The following is a 12,949-nucleotide window of genomic DNA, read 5'->3' as shown; positions in this document are numbered from 1 at the left end:
GTATAGGTCATATTTCATGTAATAGAGGTCACAGAATATATAATGGCTATAAATATAGGAATTGATAGAAACAATCAATATTGTTATAAGTCTATGGATACAAATGATACTTTGATTTTTGTCATAATTTTCAATAAAGTTGTCAGCGACATATTATTTCATTTGTGACGTTTCCTGTGTCTGTGCCAACCCTGGAACCCTGTGTCTGCCATGGTCCTGCCCTGTCCCAGGCTGAGGGCAGCGCCTTCACTCTGTGCCGCCATGGCTCCACCCCGTCCCTGGCAGGCTGAGGGCAGCGCCTTCACTCTGTGCCGCCATGGCTCCACCCCGTCCCTGGCAGGCTGAGGGCAGCGCCTTCACTCTGTGCCGCCATGGCTCCACCCCGTCCCTGGCACACTGAGGGCAGAGCCTTCACTCTGTGCGGCCATGGCTCCACCCCGTCCCTGGCACACTGAGGGCAGAGCCTTCACTCTGTGCCGCCATGGCTCCACCCCGTCCCTGGCAGGCTGAGGGCAGCGCCTTCATTTTGTGCCGCCGTGGCCCCACCCCGTCCCTGGCAGGCTGAGGGCAGCGGCTTCACTCTGTGCCGCCATGGCTCCACCCCGTCCCTGGCACACTGAGGGCAGCGCCTTCGCTCTGTGCCGCCATGGCTCCACCCCGTCCCCGGCAGGCTGAGGGCAGCGCCTTCGCTCTGTGCCGCCATGGCTCCACCCCGTCCCTGGCACACTGAGGGCAGCGGCTTCACTCGGTGCCGCCATGGCTCCACCCCGTCCCTGGCAGGCTGAGGGCAGCGGCTTCAGTCGCAGGCTGAGGGCGGCGCGGCCAGGCCGATGGCTGCCGTATTCCTGGTTACGCTGTACGAGTATTCGCCGCTGTTTTACATCGCCCTGGTGTCCGTCTGCTTCCTCGTCACCAGCGCGCTCGTTCTCGGCTGGTCAGTGCTCGGGGGCCGGTGGGGCTCGGCCGAGGGGGCCTGGGCTGTGCTGAGGGGGAGCAAGGCCAGGCCCATGATAGTGGCTTGGAACGGTCCCTTCCAGCCCAAACACTCCTAGGCTTCTAAACGAGCAAAAAAAAAAAAAATTAAAAAGAAATTATATGTATTTCTGTTAAGCTCGTTTCTATTTTAGTAATACTGAAGTGTTTTCTTAATGCTTTTCGTAATATCATTCATAATACTAGCAAACAATGCGTTTGTGTGTACTGAGCTATGTGTGTGTGTCGAGGCAAGGGAGCAGAGCTGGGGAAGGGTCTGGAGCGCCAGGAGCAGCTGAGGGAGCTCGGGGGGCTCAGCCTGGAGAAAAGGAGGCTCAGGGGGACCCTGTGGCCCTGCACAGCTCCCTGGGTGCAGCCGGCGTATTTTCCAACCTACAGGATTCTGTGAATCTGTGAACTGATCTCCTGAAGTGTCTCGAGGGGCGGTGAGTGAAAGGGATTCTGCTTGTGTTTGAGAGGGTGACACAGAAATGCCGCTGTTGCCTTTTTCAGAAGCGGCTCCTTGAATGTCCCTAACCCTCAGAAGTGGCTGTAAATGTAAATACTGGTACTTGCCAAGAGCAGAGCATTGATTGGCAGTCAAAATCTTTCATGTAGAAATTGTGGCTACAGCAGACTTGTGTGGCTTGTGGTGAAAATAAAACTGGAGTTGTTGAACTTCCTCACATTGGCTCCACATTAATATCTGCAAAGTGCTGGTGATAAAGCTATCTTTAAAAAATTATCATACTGAGCCATGATTTAGATGAATCTTCATCTATCCCTATCCACTGATCCTTTTGCCAGTTTAATCATTATTTATCTACTTGTAGTAAATTCTGGCAGTCCCTGCTCAAAAAGGTCTGAAATAGATGTGTGCTACAAGATCCTAACTTGTATGCACTGGTGTTTTTGGGTACAGGGTGTACATAAGACTGTCCAAAGGCTTTTTCTTTTCAGGATCAGAGATTCCAGTTGCACCTGCACTAGGTGTTACTGCAGTTTATGGAAATATATGCATTTTTTTCTTCAAACCTGGGGCCTGTTAATCGAGGAGGAGCTGTAGCCAGGAGCTCTGCACATACCAGCAGGTGAATGTGTGGGCAGCTGCTCAGAGGCATTTGCTGCTCCCTTGGAATTCTCCTGTGCCATGGCCATGTCCAGGAGCCTCCAAGGGATTTTCCCGTGCCTGCAGCTGCAGTTACAGCTTGAGTGCTCCTGAACTTGCTCAGGAAAACAACTCAAATCTTTCATTTGCCACACAGAGCACTGTAATTGCAAATGTTGCCACTGGAGCACAGCATACCTGATCTATTGCTGCAGTGGCATTTGGGCTGCCCCATAATTTTCAGCATTAATTTCTTTAATGATGTGTTTGTGTTGGTGTCAGTCAGCCTGAAGAGCACCGACTGTTGAGGAGTGTTCATGTTCTCATTTGTCAGGCCTTGCAGTGATGGGAGGAGTGTCTGTTCCTGTGTCAGCTCTGCGTGCCTGTGGCTCTGCTCACTGTCCGAGTAGGTTAATGCACAGGCAGCTTTCAGAGCCAGTCCCACAGGTGCCCTGGGCACAGGGGTGAGGTGGAATTTACATTGATTACCTGGGCATTGTATTTTTATCTGGAGGGGAATGCTCCTGTTGGGTGGAGCTGAAGGCTCAGCCCCTGTTGGCTCTGCAGAAAATTAATTCATTAACTAAACCCTTGGAAATTCCTGCTTTTTCTAAGGCAGCATTGCTCTGAATAAATTAATGTTCTCCTCTACCAGGTAATGATCTGGACTCTTAGATCATAAAATAAAACCTATATCTTTATTCATCCTTCCTACACTTAAAATTTACAGAAAACCACATCTGACTGTGGAACAGAAAGGCCTCCATGCCTTCAGCTGCTGCTAGAACTGTGCCAGAGGCTCTTTTATCTTGCTGCTTTTCATGAGGATAATCCTGTTGCTTTCATCCAGTGAAGAAAATTTCCAAGGAACAGGGATTTTCTGCCACAATCAGGCAGATTCTGGTATAAAACAGGGCTGCAGAGATGGGCTCTGATAAGGTTTGGGTATTGGAGAAGGGAAGCAGCTGCTGCCTCAGGTTTCTTTGTGGGATGTTTAACTGGGGTATTCCCTCCCCTGCAGCCCCAGGAATGTCACTGTGGGTGTTTTCCCTCGTGGCAGAGGGAGCTGTGCTCAAATCAGTCATGGCCAAGAGCCTTCGATGATGCCACTGATGAAGTGCAAATGTTTCCATGGAAGGAACGCTTTAAACAGACAGAGAGCAGCTTGAGTTGGATATTGGGGAGGAATTCTTGGCTGTGATGGAGATGAGGCCCTGGCACAGGGTGGACAGAGAAGCTGTGGCAGCCCCTGGATCCCTGGAGTTGTTCAAGGCCTCGTTGGATGGGGCTGGAAGCAGCCTGGGCTGGTGCAAAGTGTCCCTGCTCACTGGAGGAGCCGGAATGTCGCAGACATTTCTCCACAGAAATCCTTTCTTTCGGATTTCTGTGTCTTCGGGAGCCCAGAGGCCTCCGAAGACAAGGTAAACAATTATTATCAGCTGCTGGGGAATGCAACAGGGGCACCTATTTTGATTGGTGATTGGTTCATGTTTTATGTTTATAATTAAGGGCCAATCACCAGTGCAAGCCAGGGGACTGAGTCCTTGGCCACAGCTTTGTTGTGAATTCTTTTCTATCTCTTCCTAGCTAGCCTAGCTGCTCTGCAAAACCTCTCTCCTTATTCTTTTTAGTATAACTATAATGTATTATATCATATATTAATAAATCAAGCCTTCTGATTCAAGAAACAAGATTCACCGTCTCTCTCTCACCAGCTGCGCCCACTCAGGCGCGGTAATACCGGAATGTGCTCACTTTTGCAGGACTCAGATGGGAGCAAGTTCTGGCCTAAGCCTTTACCACTAGAGGGCACCGACAACTCTCATTCATTTTATTCCCTTTGTGGAAACCCAGAGCAAAATATTCCCCCTTTAAAGATTCCCTGCATCACTGTGCAGACTCGTGCCTTCTGACAAACAGCTGAAGTCCAAATGGCAGGATGTATTATCCATGCATCCTGGCAGATATTCTGGAAAGCCAAGCTACCTCTGTTTGTTCTGCTGCTTGCTGTTTAGAACTGACAAAAAAAATCAAACATTTCAACACTAACACTGAACCCATTCATTCTTGTTTTGTGTCTCCTAGGTTTGGTTTGGGTGTTCCTGTCATTCTGAGGAACTCAGAAGAGGCAGAATCCAGCACAAGGGTATTGAAAAAGCGGATGAGACAAGTGAAAAATCCTTTTGGGTTGGAGATCCATAATCCTGCTGCAGCTTCAGTAACAAGTCAGTGGATTTCTTACGTGGTTTTTGTTAATTTGCATTCCTGAACTTGGTGCTTTCCATTTTCTGCCTAGAATCATAGGATAGTTTGGGTTGGAAGGGACCTTAAAGATCGTCTTTTTGCTCTCATCCTTTTTCTCTATCATAATTCATCAGAAATACACTTCCCTTCCAACAGAAATAAGCTTTTACACAGTTTATAAATGTGGTGTTTTTAAAAGTGAAATGTTTGGATATGAAGGTGCATTTTAATTCTCATTAATGGAACACTTCCTGCTATTACAGATCTTTAAGTAACTAAAACATTTGCAAATTACCAACCACTGTGGGCGTTTCTATAAATTTCATGGAATTGTAGAATTGTACAGAATTCATTATGGAACATGTGCCACCCACTTAAATCTAAGCCCAGATCTTCAGCAGTGTTTGGAAGTGCACTATTTTTAATAAATAGAAAAATAAATCATCACTCTCTTTTTCTATCTGTTCTCCAATGGAAACTGAATTTAAATATCTGTTTGGATCAGAGTTCAAGCCACCCCATCATTCCTGAAATCACCCAGAGAGGAATTAATGTCCTGCATCACTGGGGAGCAGTGAGCAAGGCTGAGCTTCTTCCACCCCACAGCTGTGGCGCCTTCCCATGCATGAGGAGGGGCTGCAGCAGATTTCCCCCTCCCTCAACATAACCCCCCCCCCACAATAAATCCAACAATTCAGGTAACTGGGATTTTTCAGGAGCTTTGAGCTCTCCTGCTCCTGTTTGTGCAGAAAGTGTTTAGAAGTTTTTTTGAAAAAAGAATGAGGAGCATAGACGGCCTTTTACTCCTCCCTCTGCATGATCAAGAGCCTTATTCTTTGAGAGCACAGAGAGTTTTGTAGCTGAGTGATCTAATTACTGCCATTATCTCAGGAGGGAATGGACTTTGGGCTGAGGTTGGGCTCTTGGATCTGCCGACGAGTGTCTAAAGTGTTACCAGAAGTTAAAATTTACCCTTCATAAAATGCATGTGATATTTTTGTGAGGTTAATCAGCCATTTTATCTCCTCATCCCCACTGACTTTTATAAACACTAAGCTGAATCTAAACCATCAGAATTGTTTATACTGATAAATAATTTTTGTTACTTTATAGTGTTTAGCATTTTAGGGGCGGCCCAATGTACCTGAAGGGAGCCTAGAAGAGACTTTTACAAGGGCCTGAAGGGACAGGACAGGGAGGAATGGCTCCCCACTGCCAGAGGGCAGGGATAGATGGAATAGTGGAAAGAAATCCTTCCCTGTGAGGGTGGTGAAACTCAGGCACAGATTGCACAGAGAAGGATTTGGGACAAGGGATGTAGGGACAGGCACAGGGAATGGCTCCCACTGCCAGAGGGCAGGGATGGATGGGAGATTGGGAAGGAATTCTTCCCTGTGAGGGTGATGAGGCCCTGGCACAGAGTGCCCAGAGCAGCTGTGGCTGCCCCTGGATCCCTGGCAGTGCCCAAGGCCAGGTTGGACAGGGCTTGGAGCAGCCTGGGATGGTGGAAGGTGTCCCTGCCATGGCAGGGAGTGGAACAAGATGAGATTTAAGGTCCCTTCCAACCCAAACCATTCTATGATTTTATGGTTCTATGATAAAAATCTGTGACACTGAAGGTGTTTTCTGCCTGTAGCCCTTCAAGCATCTAGACTTAGCAATTCCAGGATTCCTGCACATGGTGAGTTAATGAAATCCCTCTCCTTTCTCCAAGGGGGTGTGACACTGACACCTGACTGCCTGGAGGACTGTGTCCTTACCTGCTACTGGGGCTGCAATGTCCAGAAACTCCATGAAGCTCTGCAGAAACACGTCTACTGCTTCAGGATAAAGACTCCTCAGGCATTAGAGGATGCTCTCTACAATGAATACCTCTACAAGCAGCAGTACTTGTATCCTTTTTTTGAATTGTTTTGACAAAATATGTTGATTTTTTTGGCACGGGGAGCATTGAGGATGGTAAATGTGCTGCAGATTTTTGGCACAACTCGTTTACGAGCAAACACGATGAGAAATATTCTTTATGCAAACGTCATGTTTGTCTGCAATTGCAACTACTGATTGTTTTCCTTGACACAGGCAAAGCATTAAAAAAAATGACAAGGCAGAGAAATATTGTCAGTTAGCAGAAGATGCTCAAGTTGTGGATTTTGGCCCCGTGCCTAGAGCTCGCTATCCCTTGGTAGCACTGCTGACGTTAGCAGATGAAGAAGACAGAGAAATATATGATATTGTAAGTAATATCAGAGTATATTTCAGGGTCACTGTGCTTAAGGTCTGAATGGGAGGGAGGCTTCAAAAAAGCAGCCTCACTTTCCTGTTCCCTAGAATTTGGTCCCTCACTTTCTTATTTTCCAAAATAAAGCAGTTCAAAGCTTTAACTTCCAAACCTCAGTCTTTGAAGAGGCAATGGAGAACATTGCTTACTCTTTATTTGTTCACTACAGCATTTAAAAGATGGTTGTGATTTCTCCAAAGCTTCAGCCTGCCAGTGTCCCTGAGGAATGAGGATTGGGGCAGTTTAGCAACCTGTTACTCTGAATTCTGGGATCACACAGGCATGTGGTGGAGCTCTTGCACTTACACAGATTCTTGGATTCTGTTGGCAAGGCAGGAGGGTTTTTTAAATAAGTGTCTGGCACAGATATGGAGCCGGTTGCTGACTTGGCTATTAGAAACCTAGAAATTACCTTTCTGCCCCAGGTCTGTGTCATGGTGGTGTCTCACAGGAGCCAACTCCAGGGCACTTCCAGGAAGGGATGAAAGTCTGGCTTGAGGCTGATAGGAGATACTCAGCTCCTCAAAAAGGCTCTCCTCCTAATCTCTTGCTATTAGAGCAGCTTCAGCCTTGCCACATGCTGTTCAATACTCTTTATGAACTCTAAATTGGTGAACTCTGAATGATTTGAGACACACTTTTATCTCCATCTTTCCATTGGATTGATAATCTGATTGCAGCAGCTCCTTGAACATTAGCACAACTGAATTCAGAAGCAAATTTCCTGAATCCGCTGAACACTTTTCCATGCATTCACCTGCAATCACACCAGTGCCTGAGAAATCTGTCCCTTCTCCAGGTGATGGCTGTCCTTGGCTTCTTGTCACCTGACTTTAGGACTGCCCTCCTCCCTCCTGTCCCCACTTGAGGTGTTTTAATGTTTTAATACATTTTTTATAGAGACTCTAAATTTAATACTTGAATGTATTTGACATTAGCATGGACATGAATTTGTAACACCTCTCTTTTGAGCCCTAACATAGAAGAAAGGGGTGAAAGAGAGTGATGGAGGTATTTTTCCTCTGGTTTTGGAGGAAAGGAACACATCTGTAAATCCAGTCAGGAGTAACTCCACCTGAACTCCTTGCCAGACAAATGTCAGAATTGGGTCTGGTTTGTTGAAACAAACTTGTAAAATAGAAATGGAATGTGGAAATGGATCCTTGCCAGTGTGATATTACCATTTTGAATTATATCTGGGGGTCTGTGTGGGTGTCCATCACTGTGGATGCTGTTTCAGTGATTCTTTCCTGGGGTGGGGGGGGGGGGGTAATCTGATTTTTATCCTAAGTGGTTTTGTGGCAAGATCATCCCTACTTGGTTTTGTGCCATCATTTTCCTGTAGATCCAGAAAATTAGCATGACCATATATAAATGTACAGAAATTACTGGAAGACTGTCATGGCTAAAGTGGAAGCTTAGATCTCAGGCACTGTGATTTAGAAAAGAAAAAAAAGACCCTTTTGCCAAGGAATAGTGAAATCAGTTCTTATAAATCCATATGTGTAGGTACATACACATTTGAACTCTGTATTTAATTAGCCATGTGTGGATTTTGAAGTGCAAGTCTAATTTGCCTTTAAATTTCTTTTTAAAGCAAAACAGCTTCTATATTTCATTTCTCTTTTGACAGCTTCTGGGAACTACAATAATATTGAATTTCACTTTCTTTTTTTCCCAGCTTTTTAGAGGCTATTACGTAATTTGGGCAGGGTGGGGGTGGTTAGGCACAGCATGCAAGCTTGGAGTGCTTGTATTTCCAGAGGAATTATCTGAAGTCAGCCTGTGGGGGTTCAGAATCCTTTCCACTGAAATTTGTCTTTTGCCTGCTCAGATTACAAGCCAATCACTTCTAAGTGATTTTTGGAGTCTAAAAACTGCAGTCTGTGTGTTTCTGAGGGAAGGGGAGAAAATGGAGAAGACTGCTCAGGTGTCTTTGCAGTTTGGGGTGTAATTCCATGAGGTGGGAGCAGCCAGAGCAGGGCTCTGCTGTAAACTGCCCACAGAAGAGCTCCATGGGGAAGCTGAAGGAGCACCAAGGGCTCTCTTGTGCTACATCCTGTTTATCCCTTGTCCACTGAAATTTATTCTTTTTTTAATCAGTGCTTCAAGTCAACATTGTTGAATTCCTGATTGTCTAAGGAATTAAGCAGGTCAGGGGCTGTACCAAAGCAAAACAGAGAATCAGGGAATAATATGGGTTGGAAGGGACCTTAAAGATCATATTTCACCCCCTGCCATAGGCAGGGACACCTTCCACTATCCCAGGGTGCTCCAAGCCCTGTCCAGCCTGAGCTTGGACACTTGCAGGGATCCAGGGGCAGCCACAGCTGCTCTGGGCACCCTGTGCCAGGGCCTGCCCACCCTCACAGCCAGGAATCCCTTCCCAAAATCCCATCAAACCCTGTCTTCTGGCAGTGGGAGCCATTCCCTGTGTGCTGTCCCTCCATCCCTTGTCCCCAGTCCCTCTCCAGCTCTCCTGGAGCCCCTTCAGGCCCTGGAGGGGGCTCTAAGGTTTCCCTGGAACTTTCTCTTCTCTGGGGTGAACACCCCCAGTTCTCTCAGCCTGAGTGCTAAAGTTTTTAAACAGAATATTTTTCTGTTTGTAGATTGCAATGGTGGCTGTAATTCACGTTCCTGATGAAAGCTACAGACTCTCCTGCCGAATTCTGTATCAGTATCTCCTCCTAGCTCAAGGTCAATACCATGACCTGAAGGTAAGCCACACACAGAGTCTGGTTTCATGTGTATGACAGTGTTAACTTTAGCTTGTGTAGGCTTTCAGGAGCCTAAATTAGTACAAGACTTCTATTGTCATGCAAAGAACTGGATGGTAGTTGAAATTATTTTATCAGTTAAGTAGTGCCACAGGAACTTACTGTACAGAAATATTTTCCATTAAAATATTCAGGATTTCCCAGAGAAATGAACTGCTTCTAATCTAGGAGTCCTAGTGTCCACTTAGTAAAGCAGTAGGAAAAAAATCACTGTTGAATGCTTCTTCTTTCTAGAATTGCTATTTCCTTTCTTCAAAATTCCCTTTTAATCAGGAAAGCCTCAGAAGAAATTTACCTTTTTAAAATTCCTTTTTCTTGCACTATGCTTAGGAATCATGCCCAGAAGAATTTGCGCTTCATGTAAAATAAGACAAAAAAAGGAGCAAGGGATTGGAATATGAGCAAGAGCAGAATGGGTTGAGTGAAGCAGATTTGACAGCATGGTGGATATAATTTTGGTAGGAACAGATAGAGGATCCCTCTAGGCACAGAGACTGATGGACCAGAAACAAACCCGAGCTGCTCAAAACCTGAGCACTTCTGTTAAATTTCATGCATGACATTGATTTGATACAACCAAGGTCTGAGGACTTATCTTTAATATTTTCCCACTGTTTTATGTAATTTCTTGTGTCTGAAATGCCTTTAACTGGAGGGCAGGCAGCTGCCAGGACACAGAGTCTGGCACTGTTTGACCCAGTGAATGGATCCATTGGAACTTCCACTGCACCTGTGCATGTGCAGAGATTGGGGAAGAGTTTGTTCACTCCTAAACATTTGTGTTTATATGTATTTTAGCAACTCTTCATGTCTGCAAATAGTCCTGCACCCTCCTGCAGTGACACCTTCCCTGGTGAGAGCAGCACTGACAGAGGGCTGCTGGAAAAGGCTGGGCTGGCTGGAGATGAACCAGAATTGCAGGAAGAAAACAGCAAAGACTGTGTGGTGTGCCAGAATGGCCCTGTGAACTGGGTCCTGCTGCCCTGCAGACACACGTGCCTGTGTGATGGCTGCATCAGGTATTTCCAGCAGTGCCCCATGTGCAGGCAGTTCGTGCAGGAGTCTTTTCCACTTTGCAGCAAAAAGGAGCAAGATGAGGATGAATCGACCCGTGTCTTGCAAGATGTTCTTCCTGGAAGAGTTTTTTAACAGGAGTTAAAAATAAAAGACCTGGGTTATGTGCACTAAGATTAAATGTGGAAGCCAGACTATTTATGGGAGGATATGTAGTGTTAACTTGTAGGATTTTGCTTTTTTTTGTTGGGTAATTTTCAGCTTCCTTATTTTTCCTCGCTCCATATGCTCACAGGAGCGCTGCTTCCCCGTGCAATGTGGACAGGAGAAGTGCGTAGGATAGCTCTGAAGGATGTGAATTTATTTATAACTGCTTCCTAGATTTTCTTGGAGCACCGTTGGAGGCTATTTTGACTACTAAATTTAGGCTGTCTACTAAAAAAAGAATAAAACTTGCAAGTGCAGTTGCCCAAGGCTCATTCTATATTTATTGTGTTTAAAATACTAGAGCTGTGTATCATTTTAACTCGGTATAATTTAGGAACTTAGCACTTTACAGAATGTACCATATGAAGGAAAGTAAATATTCTTCAGCGTTAACCCTGTGTGTGTTTATTTTGTAGCTGAAGGCTGCGCTGTGGCAGGAGCTGGGGGTTGAAGGTGGGGCTCAGGACACTGTTTCTGACTGGTTTGGAGGATTTGTGTGTGAGGGACTTCAGCCAAAGCCCTTTGGAAAGATTTTTGTTGATGATTCTTGAATTGCATGTTGATGACACTTTCAAGCCTGAGCCCCTGAGATGACATCTTGTGACACAGACTTTCAGTCTTGTTGGCAGTGCCTGTAAGAACTTGTTCTCCATGCAAATGTTGGTTAATCACTCTCCAGAGTGGTGGCAGCTTTGTGGTGCTTTGAAAGATTTCCAACTCTTTTCACTTGCATGGTCAGCTTGGATGATCAGTAACAAGTTAACCAGTTACCCTTATCAATAGTCCCAGGAAATGTAAATGTACCTGCTCTAACAAAGGAAGAAGCTAAAGAATAGCAGAAAATTATTTCCTTTCACTCCAGTGGTGTGTGTCAAAAGCAATAAAAATACCTGTTGAGAAAAGAAAGTGGTTTGTTTCTTTAAAGAGAGACAAATTCTCCTAAGGACAAATGGGCTGAGTCTCACATCTGCTCATATAAGGGAAAATGCTCCTTAGAACCTGTAGAAATGGGGAGTAGCTGCTTTCTGTCCTCCCTTTTGTTCCCTTGCAGCTTTTCTCCACATCCAGCTCCAGGACAGCTGCTCAGGCAGGGAAAGCTGTGCTCCAGATCCTCAGCTCTGCTCTCCTGCAGCTCCAGGCAGGGTACACACAAGGTGCTGCACACCTCCAGAGGGAAGGAAGCTTCCCCCACTCCAAGGTATTCCAAGTTCACCTTTCCATCCTTCTTTTTTTATATTGTTTGCTGTGACCCTGCTTCTGAACTCCTGGCAATTACATCTGAGGAAAAGATTTAGGTGGTGCTGTTGGGAAGAGTAATGGTTAGTTGTAAGGACAGATGGATGCGGGGAATTGATGCCTGTAGCCACAGATTTCCTGCCAGTGATCAGCAGGCTGGTTGTAAGATAACAAAGTGACCATCCTGGCCAGGGACAACTTGGGAATAAAGTGCTGGACAAACCAGGCTGCTGTTTGCACTGTGTGTGACCATCCTGGCCAGGGACAACTTGAGAATAAACTACTGGACAAACCAGGCTGCTGTTTGCACTGTGTATCAACCAGAAATGACACCCTGAGGTGTCTGTGGGGATGGAGCTGTGCCTGATTCCACACCAGCAGCTCCCCCAGCACGTGGGACAGTGTCTGGGCAGTTTGTTATTCCATAGGAGCAGGGTGATGCTGTGCTGTTCCAGCCTGGAGCTGGCCACTGATAATTAGCAGGCACTTCTTTGCCCACAGAGATGATGAAGGAGGTGTTGTTTACTGCTCCACCGCTGGAGTCACCAATATTTAATCAATTAATTAAAATCTCCCATCAAACAGCATGATCCAAACCTGTGGGCCTATTTAATCTCACATGAAATGGTGTTCAAGCAACCCCACAGAGAGTTGCCTGGTCTGCCTCATCTTTCAATCGATGCCAGTATTAAATAATAATGGCAGGCAGGATGGAGCTGTGCTGATCTGCCAGGCCATGTATTTACCATTAAGTCTGTCCCAGCTTTTCATTTGTTACTTGCTCTTTTAATAGCATTTTCCAGAGATGCTTAGTTGCTTTCTCTGCTCTAACAAGCTTCCTTGCTGGCCCAAATGAAAGACCTGATGAGAGTTATAAAAAGTACAGGAGCTGCCTCATTACATTTGCCCTTCTTCTGAGAAGCCGTGCCAAAATACAGATCAGGTGAGAAGGAAAAGAAGCAGCTCTAAAGCTGCCCAGTGTTTCCCTTGGTTGTCTTGAAGCAGGGATTCAAAGCTGAAAGAGAGAAATAAAACCTTCCTGTGACCCACAAAAACACAGTGTATTGACAGAGGCTGTTCTGCTCTGTCACCCTGTTGTAATAGAGGTGATAT

The 12,949-nt window shown here is 45.8% G+C and overlaps 1 protein-coding gene across 2 annotated transcripts; it reads left to right on the top strand.

The window, feature by feature from the left end:
* Window positions 1-734: 734 nt before the first annotated feature.
* Window positions 735-11,506, top strand: CGRRF1 (cell growth regulator with ring finger domain 1). Of its 2 annotated transcripts, XM_059475328.1 has the most exons (7): window positions 811-934; window positions 3,102-3,501; window positions 4,166-4,305; window positions 6,039-6,216; window positions 6,410-6,557; window positions 9,212-9,319; window positions 10,178-11,506. In XM_059475328.1, the coding sequence occupies exons 2-7, from the start codon at window positions 3,281-3,283 to the stop codon at window positions 10,526-10,528; spliced, it is 1,146 nt and encodes a 381-aa protein (XP_059331311.1). In that variant the 5' UTR covers window positions 811-934; window positions 3,102-3,280; the 3' UTR covers window positions 10,529-11,506. The 2 variants fall into 2 exon arrangements, with proteins under 2 accessions (XP_059331312.1, XP_059331311.1); XM_059475329.1 differs by lacking the exon at window positions 3,102-3,501 and having other exon boundaries at window positions 735-934.
* The last annotated feature ends 1,443 nt before the right edge of the window (window positions 11,507-12,949 follow it).

Source organism: Ammospiza nelsoni, chromosome 6 (assembly GCF_027579445.1).
Source record: "Ammospiza nelsoni isolate bAmmNel1 chromosome 6, bAmmNel1.pri, whole genome shotgun sequence".
Taxonomy (NCBI): domain Eukaryota; kingdom Metazoa; phylum Chordata; class Aves; order Passeriformes; family Passerellidae; genus Ammospiza; species Ammospiza nelsoni.
Note: the sequence above shows the minus strand (reverse complement) of the source record. Positions and strands in the feature narration are given on the sequence as shown.